General features: G+C 52.3%; 1 protein-coding gene across 2 annotated transcripts in view; it reads right to left on the minus strand.

Moving 5' to 3' along the window:
* The window catches only part of fer (fer (fps/fes related) tyrosine kinase), a 416238-nt gene that overhangs the window by 275092 nt on the left and 120288 nt on the right, over window positions 1–20858 (minus strand). For both annotated transcript variants that reach the window (XM_041185738.1, XM_041185739.1), the window contains exons 6-8: window positions 11517–11654; window positions 10557–10676; window positions 8300–8422 (exon numbers count right to left, since the gene is read on the minus strand). In XM_041185738.1, coding sequence (XP_041041672.1) covers window positions 8300–8422; window positions 10557–10676; window positions 11517–11654 — 381 coding nt within the window. The remainder of the gene's footprint in view (window positions 1–8299; window positions 8423–10556; window positions 10677–11516; window positions 11655–20858) is intronic.

Genomic DNA, 20858 nt, shown 5'->3' on the forward strand with positions numbered 1-20858 from the left:
AACTACGAAGGTATGAGGCATGAGTTGGCTAAGATAGATTGGGGGACTTCATTGTAAAAAGCTAATATCAAAGGAACAAGTGTATGCATTGCAACAGTTATACATTCCTTCCTGGTTCAAAAAGATAACAGGAAAAGCAGTCCAACCATGGTTAACAAAAGAAATTAAGGATATTATTAGATTCAAATGGGAATCATATAAAGTTCCTAGAAAAAGTAGCAAGCCTGAGGATTGGGAGCAGTTTAGAATTCAACAAAGGAGGGTCAAGAAATTGATTAAGAGGGGAAAAATAGAGTATAAGAGTAAACTTGCAAGAAACATAAAAAGACTGTAAAAGCTTCTATAAGGATGTAAAAAGATTAGTGAAGACAAATGTCGGTTCCTTCACAGTCTGAAATGGGAGAATTTATAATAGATAAAAAAATGGCAGAGCAATTAAACAAATACTTTAGTTCTGCCTTCACAGAGGAAGACACAAATAACTTCCCAGAAACACTAGGGAACCAAGGGTCTAGTGAGAAAGAGGAATTGAAAGAAATTAGTATTACTGAAACAATAGTGCTAGTGCAATTAATGGTACTGAAAACCGATAAATCCCCAGGGCGCGATAATCTACATCCCAGGGTCCAAAAGGTGGCGGCCATGGAAATAGTGGATGCTTTGGTTGTCATCTTCTAAAATTCTGTTGATTCTGGAACAGTCCCAGCAGATTGGAGGGTGGCAAATGTCACCCACTATTTAAAAAAGGAGGGAGAGAGAAAAGAGCGAATTATAGACCAGTTGGCCTAGTCTCAGTCGTAGGGAAAATGCTAAAGTCTATTATAAAGGATATGATAACAGGACACTTTGAAAATATCAACGGGATTAGACAAAACCAACAAAGACTTATGAACGGGAAATCATGTTTGACAAACCTACTGGAGTGTTTTGAGGGTGTAAATAGCAGAATAGATAAGGGAGAAACAATGGATGTAGTGTATTTGGATTTTCAAAAAACTTTTGATAAAGTTCCACCTAAGAGGTTAGTGTGTAAAATTAAAGCACATGGGATTGGGGGTAATAAATTGGCATGGATTGGGAACTGGTCAGCAGATAGGAAACAGAGTAGGGATAAATGGGTATTTTTCAGAGTGGCAGGCGTGGCTAGTGGGGTGCCGCAGGAATCAGTGCTTGGGCCCCAGCTATTCACTATATATCAATGATTTGGATAAGGGAACCAAATCTAATGACACAACACTTGGCGGGAATGTGAACAATGAGGCTTCAAGGCGATTTAGATTAGTTGAGTGAATGGGCAAACAGATGGTAGATGCAGTCTAAGACCATAAGACACAGGAGCAGAAATTAGGCCATTCGGCCCATCAAGTCTTCTCTGCCATTCAATCATGGCTGATAAGTTTCTCAACCCCATTCTCCCGCCTTCTTCCCATAACCTTTGATCCCCTCACCAATCAACAACCTATCTATCTCAGTCTTAAATACACTCAATGACCTGGCCTCCACAGCCTTCTGCGGCGATGAATTCCATAGATTCACCACTATCTGACTAAAGAAGTTCCTCCTCATCTCTGTTCTAAAAGGTCTTCCCTTTACTCTGAGGCTGTGCCCCCGGGTCCTCATCTCTCCTACTAATGGAAACATCTTCCCCACGTCCACTTTATCCAGGCCCTTCAGTATTCTGTAAGTTTCAGTCAGATCCCCCCCACCCCCCTCATTCTTCTCAACTCCATCGAGTATAGACCCCGAGTCCTCAAACATTCCTCATACGTTAAGCCTTTCATTCCTGGGATCATTCTCGTGAACCTCCTCTGGACCCTCTCCAGGGCCAGAACATCCTTCCTGAGATACGGGGCCCAAAATTGCTCACAATATTCTCAACGTGGTCTGACCAGAGCCTTATAAAGCCTCAGCAGCACATCCTGCTTTTATATTCCAGTCCTCTCAAAATAAATGTCAATATTGCATTTGCCTTCCTAACTACCAACTCAACCTGCAAGTTAACCTTAAGAGAATCCTGGACTAGGACTCCCAAGTCCCTTTGCATGCCAGATTTCTGAATTCTCTCCCTATTTAGAAAATAGTCTATGCCTCTAGTCTTCCTACCAAAATGCATGACCTCACACTTGCCCACATTGTATTCCATCTGCCACTTCTTTGCCCATTCTCCAAACCTGTCCAAATCCTTCTGCAGCCTCCCCACCTCCTCAATACTACCTGTCCCTCCACCTATCTTTGCAAACTTAGCCAGGATGCCCTCAGTTCCTTCATCTCGAGCATTAATGTATAAAGTGAAAGTTGTGGTCCCAACACTGACGCCTGCAGAACTCCACTAGTCACCGGCCACCATCCTGAGAAGGACCCCCTTATCCCCACTCTCTGCCTCCTGCCAGACAGCCAATCTTCTATCCATGCCTCTAAAACCATCGGCTCTTATCTTACTGAGCAGCCTCCTGTGCTGCACCTTGTCAACAGCCTTCTGGAAGTCCAAGTAGATAACATCCATTGGCTCTCCTTTGTCTAACCTACTCATTACCTCCTCAAAGAATTCTAACAGATTTGTCAGGCATGACCTCCCCTTGATGAAACCATGCTGACTTTGCCCGATTTTACCATGCACTTCCGAGTATTCTGAAATCTCATCCTTAATAATGGACTCTAAACTCTTACCAACTACAGAGGTCAGGCTAATCGGCCTGTAATTTCCTGTCTTTTGTCTCACTCCCTTCTTAAACAGGGGGGTTACATTAGCGATTTTCCAGTCCTCTGGGACCCTCCCTGACTCCAGTGATTCCTGAAAGATCACCAATAACTGTCAAGTAATCCACTTTGGTAGGAAAACAGAATAGCAGAATATAACTTAAATGGTGAGAGATTGGGAAATGTTGATGTACAAAGGAACCTGGGTGTCCTCGCACATCAATCACTGAAAGCAAACATGCAGGTGCAGCAAGCAGTTAAGGCGGCAAAGGGTATGTTGGTCTTCATTGTAAGAGGATTGGAGTACAGGGGCAAGAATGTCTTACTGCAGCTGTACAGGGCCTTGCTGAGACCACACATGGAGTATTGTGCAGTTTTGGTCTCCTTGCCTAAGAAAGGATATACTTGCCATAGAGGGAGTGCAGCAAAGGTTTACCAGATTGATTCCTGGGTTGGCAGGTTTCTTCTACGAGGAAAGATTGGGCCGACTAGGCCTGTATTCACCGGAGTTGAGAACAATGAGAGGAGGTCTCATGGAAACATAAAATTCTGACAGGGATGGACAGACTGGACACAGGGGTGATATCTCCTCTGGTGGAGGGTCCAGAATGAGGGATCACAGTCTCAGGATACAGGGCAGGCCATTTAGGACTGAGATGAGGAGAAACCTCTTCGCTCAGAGGGTGGTGAAGTTATGGAATTCTCTACCATAGAAGGCTGTGGAGGCCAAGTCACTGAAGATATTCAGAAGGAAATTATCAGATTTCTGGACTCTAACGGCATCAAGAGGTATAGGGAGAGTACATGAGTACAGCGTTGAGATAGAGGATCAGCCATGGCGGTGCAGGCTCAAAGGGCCAAATGACCTACTCCTGCTCCTATTTACTTTGCTTCTAAATAAATCAGTATTACAATATGTTGCAATTTTGCACTAACGAATCATGTCAAAATAACTCTGAACAACTAGCTAGGTCCTTTACAGTTTGCTACCCTCAGATAATTTCTTCTGGCTCTCTAGTAACTGATCTCCACTGGTTCAGAGGTTAGCAGTCTGCAGAAAACCATAAAGTTTATTATGATTGGGAAGCAAATAAAAGCACAGTACACATCTGTAATACCAGGGGTCTCTAGTCTGGAATTCCTAAACTCCAGGAGTTTTTATTCTGAAAAAAAGTAGTAATGCACTTGATTTAGCAAGAATATGTAATTTGATCACCTGAATTTATTTTTTAAAATCACTGGATGGTTTGTGAAAAACTAAAAGCAAAATACTGCTGGAAATTTGAAGTAAAAATAGAAAATGCAGGAAATACTGGCCAGGTCAAGCAGCATCTGTACAGAGCGAGGTAAATTTCAATGTTTCTGACCAAGGAAACATTCTCCATTCTTTCCTCTCCACAGATATTTTCTGGCTTAAGTGCTACCAGCAATTTTGTCTTGGTGTAAAACTAATGCAATTAGGCATTCAGGCTATCATAATACTACTGACAGCTCAAAAACAGAAATTTCTATCATGGCTGAGAGGAAACTTGAGAGGTATTCCAGATCCTGAGGGGTATGGGCAGGATAAATAGTGAGAAACTGTTCCCTCTCAAAAGTGCATCAAGAACTAGAGGGCACAGATTTAAAATAATTGGCAAAAGGAGTAAATGTGATGTGAGGAAAACTTCTTTCCACCCAGAGGGTACTTCGAATCGGGAACAAACTTCCTGAAAGGGTGGTGGAAGCAGGTTCAATCAAGGTATTCAACAGAGAATGCGCAAGGTTACGGGGGGATAAAGCAGGGGGGTGGGGCAAGGTGGAATGCTCTCTCAGAGAGCCAGTGCAAATTCAATGAGCTGAATGGCCTCCTTCTGCACTTTAAACATACTGTGATACATTTGGGTCTTTTCTGCCCCATCCCAGTCGATAGTCAGGCATTTCATTTTAGATTACACTCAAATGAGCCCCAACTCCTTAAGGTCTCAAGAGCATCATCAACAACCCTCATAACTGGCTAACTTTCCGATAGCGAGCCTAGAATGAAGAACAGAATACCATTATCCAAATTTCTCTCTCTACTGGATCTCTCCTGTGACTCAACAGGAACTTTCTTGTGGCTTTGGAAATCAGCAGAGCATCACATTATCAGGTTTTACTTCAGCATTTAACAAATGAATTTACTGAACAAAAATGAACTAAGTATATAATCAGTAATATAATACACCTTCATAGTAGATAAGTATCAAAAGAAAAGTAACAAAGCAAATACAAACTCTCGGCAAGGCAATTATTTTGTACTTAATCTTTAAACATACATTAATTCTTTTCTTATATCGCTAACTGCAGGAGTAAACTCGCTTGATCTTCCTCTCTCATTCTGAAGATTTCAAATCAACTCAATGAATTGAACAATTCTTGGTCCATATTAATTTCTGAACTCATGTGTTTGGCCTCTTAACTGAGGTTCATACTTAGCTGAATTACAGGGAGAAAATGTAAAAATAAAAATATTTTCTTTGTAAAACTGTGATGAAAAGATTGAAAAGTTAGTTTAATGATCATTTTGTGCAACATATTTTACAAGAGAAATATTTCCTAACTGACATCACAATGTAAGAATCATCAACAGGCACAGAGCGGACTTCAATGGGGCAAGGACGGATCTGGGTTGACTGGAACCAAAGGTTGGCGAGAAATAAGTAGCTGAACAATGGGCAACCTTCAAAGAGGAGATGGTTTGGGCACAGTCAAGGTACGTTCTCTCAAAAGGGAAGGGTAGGACAAAAAATCCAGAGCTCCCTGGATGACAAAGGAGGAAGAAATTAAGTTAAGAAGAAAATGTATGCGAACGACAGATGTGAGGCAGCAAATACAGTTGAGAACTAAGCTGAGTACAGGAGGTTTAGAAGGGTTGTGAAACAGCAAATACAAGAGGCAAAGGGTGATTATGAAAGAAAACTGGCAGCTGACATAAAACGAAATCCCAAAGTATTCTATAAGCACATCAATAATAAATGGGTGGTTAAAAGGAGTAGGGCCAATTCAGGATCAAAAAGGGGATTTATACATAAAGGCAAGAGGCATGACTGAGGTGTTAAATGAATACTTTGCATCTGTTTTTACCTACGAGGTAGCTGCTGCCCAAGCCATTGTGACAGAGGAGGAAACTCAGTCACTAGAAGGGTTTAAAATAAGGAAGAGATATTGGATAAGCTGTCAGTACTTAAAGTTGATAAGGCACTGGGACCGGATGAGGTGCATCCAAGAATATTGAAGGAAGTGAGAGTGGAAATTGCAGAGGCACTGGCAATAATCTTTCAATGTTCCCTAGATTCGGGGGAGGTGCCGGAGGACTGGAGAATTGCAAACATTACGCCCTTGTTCAAAAAAGATTGTAAAGATCTGCCCTGCAATTACAGACCAGTCAGTTTAACTTGGGTGGTGGGGAAACTTCGAGAAACAATTATTCAGGATAGAATTAATAGTCACATGGAAAAACGTGGATTGATTCAGAAGAGTCAGCATGGATTTGTGAATGCAAATTGTGTCGAACTTGGAGTTCTTTGAAAAGGTAACAGAGATGGTTGATGAGGGAAAGGCCGTTGATGTGGTGTATACGGACTTCCAAAAGGCGTTCGATACAGTGCCACACAACAGACTTGTGAGAAAAGTTATAGATCATGTAATAAAAGGGACAGTGGCAACGTGGATACAAAATTGGCTGAGGGATAGTCGGGCTGGAAGAAGGTTTGTAGTAGAGCTCCTCAGGGGTCAGGATTCAGACCTTTGCTTTTCCTGATATGTATAAACGATCCAGATCTTGGTGTGCAGGGGACAATTTCAAAGTTTGCGGACGACACAAAACTTGGGACAATTGTAAACTGTGTGGAGGACAGTATAGAACTTTGAAAGACACTAACACAATGGTGGAGTGGGCAGATAGATGGCAGATGAAGCTCAATGCAGAGAAGTGCGAGGTGTTACACTTTGGTACAAAGAACTTGGAGAGACAGTACAAAATAAAGGATACTATTCTAAACGGTGTGCAGGAGAAGTGAGGCCTGGGTGTATATGTACATAAGTCATTAAAGGTGGCAGAACAGGTAGAGAGAGCTGTTTCTAATGCATACAGTATTCTAGGCTTCATTAATAGGGACAGACAGTATAAGAGGAGGGAGGTTTTGATGAACTTATTTAAGACAGTGGTTAGAACTCAGTTGGAGTATTGTCTTGAAGCTATTAATGTATGTAATATTTTGGAAAACATTTTTCTTTTAAAATAGAGTTTAGTTTGCAGGTCCGTCTTAATTGGATTAAAGCCAGCTCATCTGGGTGCTTTGATATGTACTAGTTTTGATATGTAAGAGAGATAGCATGTATTTGCATTTTTTGAATAGAGCATTCAAGAAGTGGGGTGAAAACTTGATGCCTATCTAGCAGATACCAAGCCATATGTTTATATTACTAACAAAATTGGTACTACAAAAGGCATTTTATTGTTAAAAGGTGGAGTTCAAAGAGGCTACTGAAACAATGAGAATTTGAATTCAATCAGTGGTAAGTAGGTATAACTTCAGTAGTTTTCCCATGTGCAGTCAGAGGCAATGTAAGATCAAAAGGCAGCTGTAAGCCTCCAGCACGTCCAACTAGCTCCACAGTGAAACGAACCTCATTTTGCATTTGTATGGTAAAAATGCTTTGCCTGGTGTTTGGTTAAGTCTATGGGTTGCTGTTGCCTTAATGGAGGTTAGTTTGGGAATTTGTTAACAGTTATGATGGTTCAAGGGATGAGGCACTACTGTTATGAGGAAAGATGGGAGAAGTTGGGACTGTTTTCCTTGGAGAGGAGAAGGCTAAGAGGAGAATTGATAGAAGTTATCAAAATCATGAGGGATCTGGACAGAGTAGATAGGGAGAAAAAGTTCCCACTTGTAAACGGATCAAGAACCAGGGGGCACAGTTTTGAAGTGTTTTTCAAAAGACGCAAATGCAAGGTGAGAAAAAACATTTTCACACAATGAGTAGTGAGGGTTTAGAATGCACTGCCTGGAAGTGTGGTGGAGGCAGGTTCAATTGAAGCATTCAAGAAGGCATTGTTTCTATTTCAATAATCATCCAATGTGCAGGATTACAGGGAAAATGCAGCAGATTGGCACCAAGTTAAAATGCCCAGAGAAGCGATGCAGACATGATGGGCCGTTTGGCCTCCTTCTGCACTGTAACAATTCTGTGATTCTGTGGTGTGCATTTTGGATTGTAAATACTAAAATGGAAATGTTGTGCGTTGGTCTCCCGTTAACTGCATTCAGGGTTTAAGTATCTGTTTTGATTATACTCAGTAAATAATCTTCTCTAATACCCTGAGTTTTAGATGGGTTGCCTCATGGTAAAGAATCTCTCTTTCTGTAGCCAAATGGATCATTCCCATGCTGCACTCTCTCAAATTGCTCATCCTAGCTGCAAGATGGAATGGAGGCAAGAAAATAGTAAAAATGGAGACAAGACAACTCCCATTTTAATAAGCAAAATGTGTCATTAAAATAAGATCGGTTTTGTAAGCTATCCTAGCCTAACTCTCAGTAACTTGAACATTAAGTGAGTTAGAGTATTTGGTACTTACTCAGATTTTTTTTCATAAGTCATTGCAGTTTCCTCAATGTCTTTCTCCAGTTCCACCATTATTTCTTCCTTGCTGGTAATAGTTTGTTGAGTTTGGATCAAGTCTTCGGTTGTTGTTTTTAGCCTATTATTGGAGACCGAACCATCACCAAATTAGTTTCTACCCAAATATTTGAACTCCCCCCAATTATTTTCTTCGAAGAACGCAAATTCTTTCAGGGTTTCCTCAGAGTTTCTACAGTTATTTAACACAGGAACTGAGAAAACAAAGGAGTATTAAGAATTACCAACAAATACTGGAGCAGGCTTATTAAAAGTCTATTTAAAGACTCTTATCATTGCTGAAGGAAGCTCACTAAACAAAATGCAAGATCCTCGGTTTGAATTTTTTACTTCTGCTGGCTACCTCATGTAAGCCCCATGACTGTACTTAAGCAGTGGTAAAATTGGCTTCAGCACCCTTGGGTTATGAGGAAAAAGTCAGTGAAGGTTTCTACTCCTATGTAATCTCAAAAGAACACCCCCTGAAATGCGAGTGCTTATAAATAAGATAAGGATACGATTAGTCTGGAAAGTGATTTCTTCCCCACCCATTTCCCCATATTTGAGTTACATGCTATTATGAAGGCAAAGTCTGCAAGATTGCTATGTTTTAAACTGTCTTTGTAATTTAAGGTAAAACAGAATACTTGAGAAAGTGAGTTGTATAACTCTGCCTGGCAACAGGCCTGGTGGCTTGGCTACGGTGGGGACAGCTTGGGACTTGCTGAGCAAGGGGCAAAGTTCACGCACCTGAAACAAAGGGCAAGAGCAGCTGGGCAGGCGTTTTGTCTCTGAAATTTCGAACAGAAAAGGCGTGCGAGAGAGTGAAATCTCAAAGACAGACAAGAGACTAGAGTTAGTTTGTGGTCAGAGGGGAAAGTGTGTCCCTTCTGTGGGGTACCAGGCACAGTGTGGAAGGAAACAGAGTCTCTGGTTAAAGAGATGCATCCTGTGGCAACCTAAGGAATCTGGAAGATTCATCCTGGTATGGCAGGGGAATGAATAGGCTTTACTACTGGTATTTAGTTTGGGACTTCTTTGGAAAATGAGAAGTGCCTTTTGTCAGTCATTCGATGTTATAATTTGGCAAAATGAGAAGTGACCCATTATAAGCTGGGAGTGATGTTGGATTGGCTCAGGTAAAAAATGCAATTCTGCAGAAAGTGGGAGTAAAGCTTAACAGTGGCTTCATGTTTCCAGGCGTGTTAAAAGTGAAAGGGCTGATATCTCTTCTTTAGTTCAGTGTACTGGTTGTCATCTAAATCGTGTTTAGTTATTGTTTTTAGTTTGTTATCGTAAAAGTCTTAAAACTTAAAATGCTGCCATGTGATCTTTTCAGTCAGTCACAGGGAGTTCATTTTTTAAAAAGGTTATTTGTCCGGAAATCAAAACAATACCAACATTCGCCATTGAGAATAATTTGTGAATAACGAGCATTGGGTTAAGGGCAGAAAATTGGCATGGTAAAACACTTTGGAAATTGTTCTTTCTCCCATGAAGAGAAAACATTCACTTTGTAATTCTTAATTTATACTATTTTTCATACAAAGTTACAGGGGAGGCAGTGGTATAGTGGTATTGTCACTAGACTAGTATTCCAGAGACCCAGGGTAGTGCTCTGGGGACCCAGGTTTGTGGCAGATGGTGAAATTTGAATTCCATAAAAGTTTGATGATGACGACCATGAAACCATTGCTGATTGTCATAAAAAAAAACAACTGGTTCACTGGCAAATCTGCCATCCTTACCTGGTCTGGCCTACATGTGACTCCAGACCCACAGCCATGTGGTTGACTCTTAAATGCCCACTGAATGAGGCCAATTAAGGATGGATGATAAATGCTAGCCTAGCCAACGATGTGCACATTCCATAAACGAATAATAAAAAAAAACTTAATTGATACCAGATAAGATCTGGTGAGCTGTGCATAAGACTCAGTATGTTTCTTTTCAGTTCTAAATGTCAACCAGAAGGCATTAGACTTGAAAGTTTCAAAACTATTTTAGATACTGCTCTGTACTCAGTGGAAATATATAAACAGACTAAATTATGATTTGATATTTAGTTGTTTTTCTTCCCTGCATGTTCACTGAAACTAAGCATCAAATGCTACCCAAACTCTGTTACGGTTAAATACCAATTGCCCAAAATATTTACTTTCTGAAATTTTGAGAAATTGCACAGCATTGACATGAGTGATAGATCTCAAACTTACGTTGTCTGTAAACTCTCTGCTGTTAAACTGTTCCACAAAATCTCATTGACTTGAAGGTTTTCCATGTCCTCCAACAATAAAACATCAAACTCAATACTTGCCTCTTTAATTGGCAGTGACCTGCAAAAAAAAAAAAGCCATATGCTCAGAATAAAATCTAAGCATCCGCAAAGTTACACTTCGTTGTAGCATTTTGGAGCTTGTACTTAATGAAAGAATATTACAACCATCAAGGAATCTAATGACAAAATATACTTCCCCAATAGTTAACAGAATTTATTAATATACACCAAAGCAAAACCAAAACTCTGTTTCTAAACATTCTTTAGCGGCAACATATCAGACAACTCTGATGAAGAGTCATACGGACTCGAAACGTTAACTCTGTCTTCCTATACACAAATGCTGTCAGACCTGCTGAGTTTTTCCAGCTATTTTTGTATCAGACAACTCTTTTCCATTAACGTGAATGATTGTCTTAATTTTTGCATGGTGTTTAATTATTTCACCTCTGGATCAGAAGGCTGTGAGTTCAAGCCCCAACTCCTTTGGTTAATCTAGGCTGACATTCAATTGCTGTACTGAAGGAATGCTGGAATGGCACAAGTGTCAACTTTTAGATGAGACACTGAAGTGTTCTCTTTCAGATTTGCCTGTTCAGATTGACATCCATTATTCACTATTCAAAGAAAAGTGGAAAAGTTCTATTCATATCCTGAATAACATGTAATTCTCAATCACAATCCTCAAACCAGATTATCTGATCATTTAATCATTATTTCAGGGCTTTGCTGTGTGCATATTGGTTTTCACATTTTCCAACAGTGATTACACTTCAAAAGTAATTCATTGGCTGCAAAGCACCTTGCCCGCCCTGAAGACATGAATATAGAAATGCTGTATAAATAAAAGTCCTCGTGTTCTTATGTTCACTATTAGATTGCACAAGGAGTACATTACCTATGATTTTCAATGAAGTGGTTGTACTCTGAACTGGGATTGATTTGCTCAATAGAATTCAGGACATCTTTGTGGATATTTACTATCTCTTCAGTCACAAGGCTAGTTATTTTCACGTATTCTTCCAGAATTCCCTTTCTACAGAGGAAAGTGAAAAACAAAAGCAAGCTGAAATTACTACTAGGAACATTCTTGATTATTGCTTCATAAATGTTCAATTTTACCATTACTGAATGACTTGAAGAAATTTGCACTGACATCTTGCTCGAAGTGATTTTCCTCCACACCCTTCCAAGGCCTAGTACTGAATCACAAGGTAGGTGACTAGTATTAGAGATTCACAAGACTCCAGCATAGTTAAATGGATGAACAGCTTGATTTTAAAAATGAAGACGAGGAAGAGGTTTGTGTAAGCAAGTGGAAATAGGCAAGGCAGAGGGTTCTCTGGATCTCCTAACAGTACTGTGGGTGTACCTACACTACATGAACAGCAGTGGTTCAAGAAGGCAGCTCACCACCACCTTCTCAAGGGCAACTAGGAATGGGCAATAATGTTGGCTCAGCCAGTGAAGCCCACATCCCATGAATGAATTAAAAAGCACTTAGAATACAAGAGTTTATTATTTTGAATGGTGCAGTAATGACACTGAAGAAGCAGGAACACAGCAATGTCAGAGGATCAGAGGTGTATCCAAAAATACACGGCTGGAGAAGATTGCTAAGGTAGGGTGCGGATAGAATATAACACAACTTGAAATTGAAAATGAGCATACTGAAATCACTTGGTTATGACAAAGGAGCCAATACAGCATGGAAAGACAAAGGTGACATGAGCCCAAATATGCATATAATCTTAGGATGTCAACTCTGAATAAATTGTAATTTATGGAGGGGAGCCATGGGGGCAGCTAAATTATTATTAGGGAAATGAAACCTTGAGGTAAAGTTGTCCAATATTGTTGGAGTAGCTAATTCAGTTGATCTTGCCATTTCAGTCTGTATCAGTATCTTACTGGCCAATGCTACAATTGAAGGAGGTATTCTATCAACCATATTAAAACATTTGTTGAATCTGGCAGTTAAAGCACTGAAATTGCCACTCAGAGAAATCATTTGGAAAAACATGCTATTCCAATTCAGTTAATGGATTACTGACTTTTTGTTAAGGTGTCAGTGGTCAGTGCCACTTATCCCTGTTATATATTAACCAGAATTGTAACTGAAGGAACTGTATTGGTTAGTGCAAAGGTAATGATGAAACTTCTTGAATACTAAACACTTATAATTTTGGGAAGTACTGAATTGGTTGGAGAAGCTGGAGGTTGAAACGTATGAACAATCTGACTAAATTGAGCACAATGTAATTCCTACACTGCAAAATCAGTTGCGAGTGTGAAATGAGGAAGTGAGAATGAATCAAACTACCTCACCAAAGTGATAGTCCAGAGGCATTAGTTTCTGAGAGTAATTGCTGCAAAAACATATCTTGCAAGCAGCAACCAAGGCATGGAAGAGAAAAAATTCCTTTCACTTTCTCATTGCCTTTGACGAAGAAAAAATATTTTAAACTATGTTACAAAAAGATCTATGAAAATCCAGAGGTTCCCAAACCATGGATCGCAATCCCCAATGGGGCTGTAGTGGTTACAGTTAGGGTCACAACCTTCCCCCCACTCCACAGAGCATCAATGATGACTGTGGAAAAGTGACTGCCCAGTCTAGAGGCTGCGAAGCAGAGCCCTTGGCTCACTGAATCAGTTGCACCATACAGCACAGGGCAGACAGTGAGACCAATGTGCTCTTTAACATCAGAGACAACTTTTAGTGGCGAGTGCCTTGCAGGTCTGGGATGTCTGCGTGCCAACTTGGTGCAGGTAGAGGCAGCTAAGTTTAAATCAGTCACTGCCTGAATGTGGGAAAAACCAGGAGATCACGCAGCTGAACCAAGATGATGAGCGGTGGCTTCAAACTTTCATATGTTTCTGCTCCCTGTCTGCCTGATGTGCAGGCTCCTTACCCAAAAAGGCGAGAGACTTTGCTTAACATGCACTGGCAAGCAGATACAAAGTAGGGAGGGAGAGAGTGCAAGGAGGGCCAAGAGAGACACGGCGCGCAGAGGAGGGTCGAAAGAGAGAGAAAGGGCGGACAAGGGGGGTCGAGAGAGAGCGAGCGCTCGAAGGGGGTCAAGAGGGAGAGAGCGAGCGCTCAAAGGGGGTCGAGAGGGAGAGAACGAGCGCTCGGAGGGGGTGGAGAGAGAAAGATCGAGCACTCGGAGGGGGTAGAGAGAGCGAGAGCGAGCGCTCGGAGGGGGTCGAGAGAGAGAGAGCGAGAGCGAGCGCTCGGAGGGGGTCGAGGGAGAGAGCGAGCGCTCGGAGGGGGTCGAGGGAGAGAGCGAGCGCTCGGAGGGGGTCGAGGGAGAGAGCGAGCGCTCGGAGGGGGTCGAGGGAGAGAGCGAGCGCTCGGAGGGGGTCGAGGGAGAGAGCGAGCGCTCGGAGGGGGTCGAGGGAGAGAGCGAGCGCTCGGAGGGGGTCGAGGGAGAGAGCGAGCGCTCGGAGGGGGTCGAGGGAGAGAGCGAGCGCTCGGAGGGGGTCGAGGGAGAGAGCGAGCGCTCGGAGGGGGTCGAGGGAGAGAGCGAGCGCTCGGAGGGGGTCGAGGGAGAGAGAGCGAGCGCGAGGGGCGTCGAGGGAGAGAGAGCGAGCGCGAGGGGCGTCGAGGGAGAGAGAGCGAGCGCGAGGGGCGTCGAGGGAGAGAGAGCGAGCGCGAGGGGCGTCGAGGGAGAGAGAGCGAGCGCGAGGGGCGTCGAGGGAGAGAGAGCGAGCGCGAGGGGCGTCGAGGGAGAGAGAGCGAGCGCGAGGGGCGTCGAGGGAGAGAGAGCGAGCGCGAGGGGCGTCGAGGGAGAGAGAGCGAGCGCGAGGGGCGTCGAGGGAGAGAGAGCGAGCGCGAGGGGCGTCGAGGGAGAGAGAGCGAGCGCGAGGGGCGTCGCGGGAGAGAGAGCGAGCGCGAGGGGCGTCGCGGGAGAGAGAGCGAGCGCGAGGGGCGTCGCGGGAGAGAGAGCGAGCGCGAGGGGCGTCGCGGGAGAGAGAGCGAGCGCGAGGGGCGTCGCGGGAGAGAGAGCGAGCGCGAGGGGCGTCGCGGGAGAGAGAGCGAGCGCGAGGGGCGTCGCGGGAGAGAGAGCGAGCGCGAGGGGCGTCGCGGGAGAGAGAGCGAGCGCGAGGGGCGTCGCGGGAGAGAGAGCGAGCGCGAGGGGCGTCGGGCGAGGGGCGGAGAGCGAGCGCGAGGGGGCGTCGGGCGAGGGGCGGAGCGCGCGCGCGAGGGGCGTCGGGCGAGGGGCGGAGCGCGCGCGAGGGGGCGTCGGGCGAGGGGCGGAGCGCGCGCGAGGGGGCGTCGGGCGAGGGGCGGAGCGCGCGCGAGGGGGCGTCGGGCGAGGGGCGGAGCGCGCGCGAGGAGGCGTCGGGCGAGGGGCGGAGCGCGCGCGAGGGGGCGTCGGGCGAGGGGCGGAGCGCGCGCGAGGGGGCGTCGGGCGAGGGGCGGAGCGCGCGCGAGGGGGCGTCGGGCGAGGGGCGGAGCGCGCGCGAGGGGGCGTCGGGCGAGGGGCGGAGCGCGGGCGAGGGGGCGTCGGGCGAGGGGGCGGAGCGCGGGCGAGGGGGCGTCGGGCGAGGGGGCGGAGCGCGGGCGAGGGGGCGTCGGGCGAGGGGGCGGAGCGCGGGCGAGGGGGCGTCGGGCGAGGGGGCGGAGCGCGGGCGAGGGGCGAGGGGGCCGAGCGCGGGCGAGGGGCGAGGGGGCCGAGCGCGGGCGAGGGGCGAGGGGCCGAGCGCGGGCGAGGGGCGAGGGGCCGAGCGCGGGCGAGGGGCGAGGGGCCGAGCGCGGGCGAGGGGCGAGGGGCCGAGCGCGGGCGAGGGGCGAGGGGCCGAGCGCGGGCGAGGGGCCGAGCGCGGGGCGAGGGGCCGAGCGCGGGCGAGGGGCCGAGCGCGGGCGAGGGGCCGAGCGCGGGCGAGGGGCCGAGCGCGGGCGAGGGGCCGAGCGCGGGCGAGGGGCCGAGCGCGGGCGAGGGGCCGAGCGCGGGCGAGGGGCCGAGCGCGGGCGAGGGGCCGAGCGCGGGCGAGGGGCCGAGCGCGGGCGAGGGGCCGAGCGCGGGCGAGGGGCGAGGGGCCGAGCGCGGGCGAGGGGCGAGGGGCCGAGCGCGGGCGAGGGGCCGAGCGCGGGCGAGGGGCCGAGCGCGGGCGAGGGGCCGAGCGCGGGCGAGGGGCGAGGGGCCGAGCGCGGGCGAGGGGCGAGGGGCCGAGCGCGGGCGAGGGGCGAGGGGCCGAGCGCGGGCGAGGGGCGAGGGGCCGAGCGCGGGCGAGGGGCGAGGGGCCGAGCGCGGGCGAGGGGCGAGGGGCCGAGCGCGGGCGAGGGGCCGAGCGCGGGCGAGGGGCGAGGGGCCGAGCGCGGGCGAGGGGCGAGGGGCCGGGCGAGGGGCGAGGGGCCGAGCGCGGGCGAGGGGCGAGGGGCCGAGCGCGGGCGAGGGGCGAGGGGCCGAGCGCGGGCGAGGGGCGAGGGGCCGAGCGCGGGCGAGGGGCGAGGGGCCGAGCGCGGGCGAGGGGCCGAGCGCGGGCGAGGGGCCGAGCGCGGGCGAGGGGCCGAGCGCGGGCGAGGGGCCGAGCGCGGGCGAGGGGCCGAGCGCGGGCGAGGGGCCGAGCGCGGGCGAGGGGCCGAGCGCGGGCGAGGGGCCGAGCGCGGGCGAGGGGCGAGGGGCCGAGCGCGGGCGAGGGGCGAGGGGCCGAGCGCGGGCGAGGGGCGAGGGGCCGAGCGCGGGCGAGGGGCGAGGGGCCGAGCGCGGGCGAGGGGCGAGGGGCCGAGCGCGGGCGAGGGGCGAGGGGCCGAGCGCGGGCGAGGGGCGAGGGGCCGAGCGCGGGCGAGGGGCGAGGGGCCGAGCGCGGGCGAGGGGCGAGGGGCCGAGCGCGGGCGAGGGGCGAGGGGCCGAGCGCGGGCGAGGGGCGAGGGGCCGAGCGCGGGCGAGGGGCGAGGGGCCGAGCGCGGGCGAGGGGCCGAGCGCGGGCGAGGGGCGAGGGGCCGAGCGCGGGCGAGGGGCGAGGGGCCGGGCGCGGGCGAGGGGCGAGGGGCCGGGCGAGGGGCGAGGGGCCGAGCGCGGGCGAGGGGCGAGGGGCCGAGCGCGGGCGAGGGGCGAGGGGCCGAGCGCGGGCGAGGGGCGAGGGGCCGAGCGCGGGCGAGGGGCGAGGGGCCGAGCGCGGGCGAGGGGCGAGGGGCCGAGCGCGGGCGAGGGGCGAGGGGCCGAGCGCGGGCGAGGGGCGAGGGGCCGAGCGCGGGCGAGGGGCGAGGGGCCGAGCGCGGGCGAGGGGCGAGGGGCCGAGCGCGGGCGAGGGGCGAGGGGCCGAGCGCGGGCGAGGGGCGAGGGGCCGAGCGCGGGCGAGGGGCCGAGCGCGGTCGAGCGCGGGCGAGGGGCCGAGCGCGGTCGAGGGGCGAGGGGCCGAGCGCGGGCGAGGGGCGAGGGGCCGAGCGCGGGCGAGGGGCGAGGGGCCGAGCGCGGGCGAGGGGCCGAGCGCGGGCGAGGGGCCGAGCGCGGGCGAGGGGCCGAGCGCGGGCGAGGGGCCGAGCGCGGGCGAGGGGCGAGGGGCCGAGCGCGGGCGAGGGGCGAGGGGCCGAGCGCGGGCGAGGGGCGAGGGGCCGAGCGCGGGCGAGGGGCGAGGGGCCGAGCGCGGGCGAGGGGCCGAGCGCGGGCGAGGGGCCGAGCGCGGGCGAGGGGCCGAGCGCGGGCGAGGGGCCGAGCGCGGGCGAGGGGCCGAGCGCGGGCGAGGGGCCGAGCGCGGGCGAGGGGCGAGGGGCCGAGCGCGGGCGAGGGGCGAGGGGCCGAGCGCGGGCGAGGGGCGAGGGGCCGAGCGCGGGCGAGGGGCGAGGGGCCGAGCGCGGGCGAGGGGCCGAGCGCGGGCGAGGGGCCGAGCGCGGGCGAGGGGCGAGGGGCCGAGCGCGGGCGAGGGGCGAGGGGCCGAGCGCGGGCGAGGGGCGAGGGGCCGAGCGCGGGCGAGGGGCGAGGGGCCGAGCGCGGGCGAGGGGCGAGGGGCCGAGCGCGGGCGAGGGGCGAGGGGCCGAGCGCGGGCGAGGGGCGAGGGGCCGAGCGCGGGCGAGGGGCCGAGCGCGGTCGAGGGGCGAGGGGCCGAGCGCGGGCGAGGGGCGAGGGGCCGAGCGCGGGCGAGGGGCGAGGGGCCGGGCGAGGGGCGAGGGGCCGAGCGCGGGCGAGGGGCGAGGGGCCGAGCGCGGGCGAGGGGCGAGGGGCCGAGCGCGGGCGAGGGGCGAGGGGCCGAGCGCGGGCGAGGGGCGAGGGGCCGAGCGCGGGCGAGGGGCGAGGGGCCGAGCGCGGGCGAGGGGCGAGGGGCCGAGCGCGGGCGAGGGGCGAGGGGCCGAGCGCGGGCGAGGGGCCGAGCGCGGGCGAGGGGCCGAGCGCGGGCGAGGGGCCGAGCGCGGGCGAGGGGCCGAGCGCGGGCGAGGGGCCGAGCGAGGGGCCGAGCGCGGGCGAGGGGCCGAGCGAGGGGCCGAGCGCGGGAGAGGGGCCGAGCGCGGGCGAGGGGCCGAGCGCGGGCGAGGGGCCGAGCGCGGGCGAGGGGCGAGGGGCCGAGCGCGGGCGAGGGGCGAGGGGCCGAGCGCGGGCGAGGGGCCGAGCGCGGGCGAGGGGCCGAGCGCGGGCGAGGGGCGAGGGGCCGAGCGCGGGCGAGGGGCGAGGGGCCGAGCGCGGGCGAGGGGCGAGGGGCCGAGCGCGGGCGAGGGGCGAGGGGCCGAGCGCGGGCGAGGGGCGAGGGGCCGAGCGCGGGCGAGGGGCGAGGGGCCGAGCGCGGGCGAGGGGCGAGGGGCCGAGCGCGGGCGAGGGGCGAGGGGCCGAGCGCGGGCGAGGGTCCGAGCGCGGTCGAGGGGCGAGGGGCCGAGCGCGGGCGAGGGGCGAGGGGCCGAGCGCGGGCGAGGGGCGAGGGGCCGAGCGCGGGCGAGGGGCGAGGGGCCGAGCGCGGGCGAGGGGCGAGGGGCCGGGCGAGGGGCGAGGGGCCGAGCGCGGGCGAGGGGCGAGGGGCCGAGCGCGGGCGAGGGGCGAGGGGCCGAGCGCGGGCGAGGGGCGAGGGGCCGAGCGCGGGCGAGGGGCGAGGGGCCGAGCGCGGGCGAGGGGCCGTGCACGGGCAAAGGGGAGAGCGCCCGCGAGGGGGAGAGCGCCCGCGAGGGGGAGAGCGCCCGCGAGGGGGAGAGCGCACGCGAGGGGGAGAGCGCACGCGAGGGGGAGAGCGCACGCGAGGGGGAGAGCGCACGCGAGGGGCGGGGGGAGAGCGCGCGAGGGCCGTCGAGGGTGAGAGCGCGCGCAAGCGTCACTGAGGGGGAGCGCGCGCGGGCGTGACGGTCATCGAGTGGGAGAGCACGCGGGGGTCGTCAAGAGGGAGAGCGCGAGGGCGCGCGAGGGTCGTCGAGAGGGAGAAAGAACGCGCGAGGGGTGTCGAGAGAAAGAGAGCGCGCGAGGGTCGTCGAGAGAGAGAGAGCGCGCGAGGGGTGTCAAGAGAAAGAGAGTGCAAGAGGAGTCATGAGAGAGAGAGAGAGAGAGAGAGTGCGTGAGGTGGGTCGAGAGAGAGAGAGAGAGAGAGAGAGAGAGTGCGTGAGGTGGGTCGAGAGAGAGAGAGAGAGAGAGAGAGAGAGTGCGTGAGGTGGGTCGAGAGAGAGAGAGCGCTCCCGAGGTAGGTCGAGAGAGAGTGTGCACGAGGGGGGAGAGAAAGGAGAGGGGGGAGAGAAAGGAGAGGGGGGAGAGAAAGGAGGGGGCGGGAGAGAAAGGAGGGGGCGGGAGAGAGGGGGCGGGAGAGAGGGGGCGGGAGAGAGGGGGCGGGAGAGAGGGGGCGGGAGAGAGGGGGCGGGAGAGAGGGGGCGGGAGAGAGGGGGCGGGAGAGAGGGGGCGGGAGAGAGGGGGCAGGAGAGAGGGGGCAGGAGAGAGGGGGCAGGAGAGAGGGGGCAGGAGAGAGGGGGCAGGAGAGAGGGGGCAGGAGAGAGGGGGCAGGAGAGAGGGGGCAGGAGAGAGGGCGGGAGTGCAGGGGAAGGGTTTGAGCAAGAAAGAGCGAATGAATGCGAACGAGCAACGAGATGGTGTGTGCACGCATACATGGTGGCAAGAGCAGTGTCATTAAAAGCTATGTGTGGGGGAGGAACGAAGAGAGGTTCACTGAGCTCTCTGTCACCAGGGAATATGGAGAACTTGGCTGAAACCTACATGAGTACATAAAACAACATCTATATCAGGTATTTTAAAACACCGATTATTGTATTTATATGGCGCATTATTATATGCTGAGCTATTATACAATAACTTTGATAATTATATACTGATTGCTATAATGCTGCTCTATTGCTGTTTTGTTTTTGCTGACGTCTGGGGTCACGTTAATTTTTGAGAGTTAAAATGGAAAATAGCTTGTGAGGCACTGCCCATAGTTTGATTTTACTTCAAAAAATAACGTGCGATAATTCTGCATTCATATTTAGTTGCTGCTGGTAGCATCACACTTGTAATTTGTAAATGCTCAGCAACAGTTGACACTCTGGTAATATTGCTGTTTTTCTCAGGTGAGACTACTAGGCTCCAATTATGCACGCTTGAAGAAGTACATATTCATTGCAAGTTAATGCACTTGCAAGTATGAAGCAAATTCATTTACTTGGTGCTCACCAAAGGCCAAAATAACAATATCAGAAAAGGGAAGATGTTCAACTTTGTGCTCCCAGAGTCAGTCTCAGTTGTTTGCAGATCAGAAATAGCATAGAAACAACAATAAAGCTGCCTCTGCATGAAAAACTTTCACTTGTCAATTACCAAACATACAGGAGCTCTTCCAGCACTTTCATTCCTTATGATATAATATTGTTAATGCACAAACAAGTTTGTCTTTTTCAATTCGAAGGAAAAACAGTTTCATGACGTGATTTTCTCTAAAGATTTAAGATAAACTATATTGCACAACTAAATTCAGAAAATAGAACAGCTAACAAGACTTGGCTTGACTCTGTGAAGAAACATCTGTTCCAGACTCCATGCTGACAGCAAAGACAGGGCCTCAGGGATAAAGATCAATGCAATATAATGTCTCCTCACCTTGGTCTTAAACCACCTTCCACCCCTCCAAACGGTCTTCCACCTCCTTTTCCTTCACACCTCGGCTCTCTGTCTCTCTCCCCTCCTCCAGCTGAGCTCAGTTATCCCAACCCAACCGCCCCCATCCTTTAACCCTGCTTGTCTTGGAAACTGAAAATACCGTCAACTTCCCAAGTTCAACACCAAGGGAGATGGACTTGGTTGTAAAATGAAATAGCTTTCAAAAGGGAATTGGACAT

Source organism: Carcharodon carcharias, chromosome 4, assembly GCF_017639515.1.
Source record: "Carcharodon carcharias isolate sCarCar2 chromosome 4, sCarCar2.pri, whole genome shotgun sequence".
Lineage (NCBI taxonomy): Eukaryota > Metazoa > Chordata > Chondrichthyes > Lamniformes > Lamnidae > Carcharodon > Carcharodon carcharias.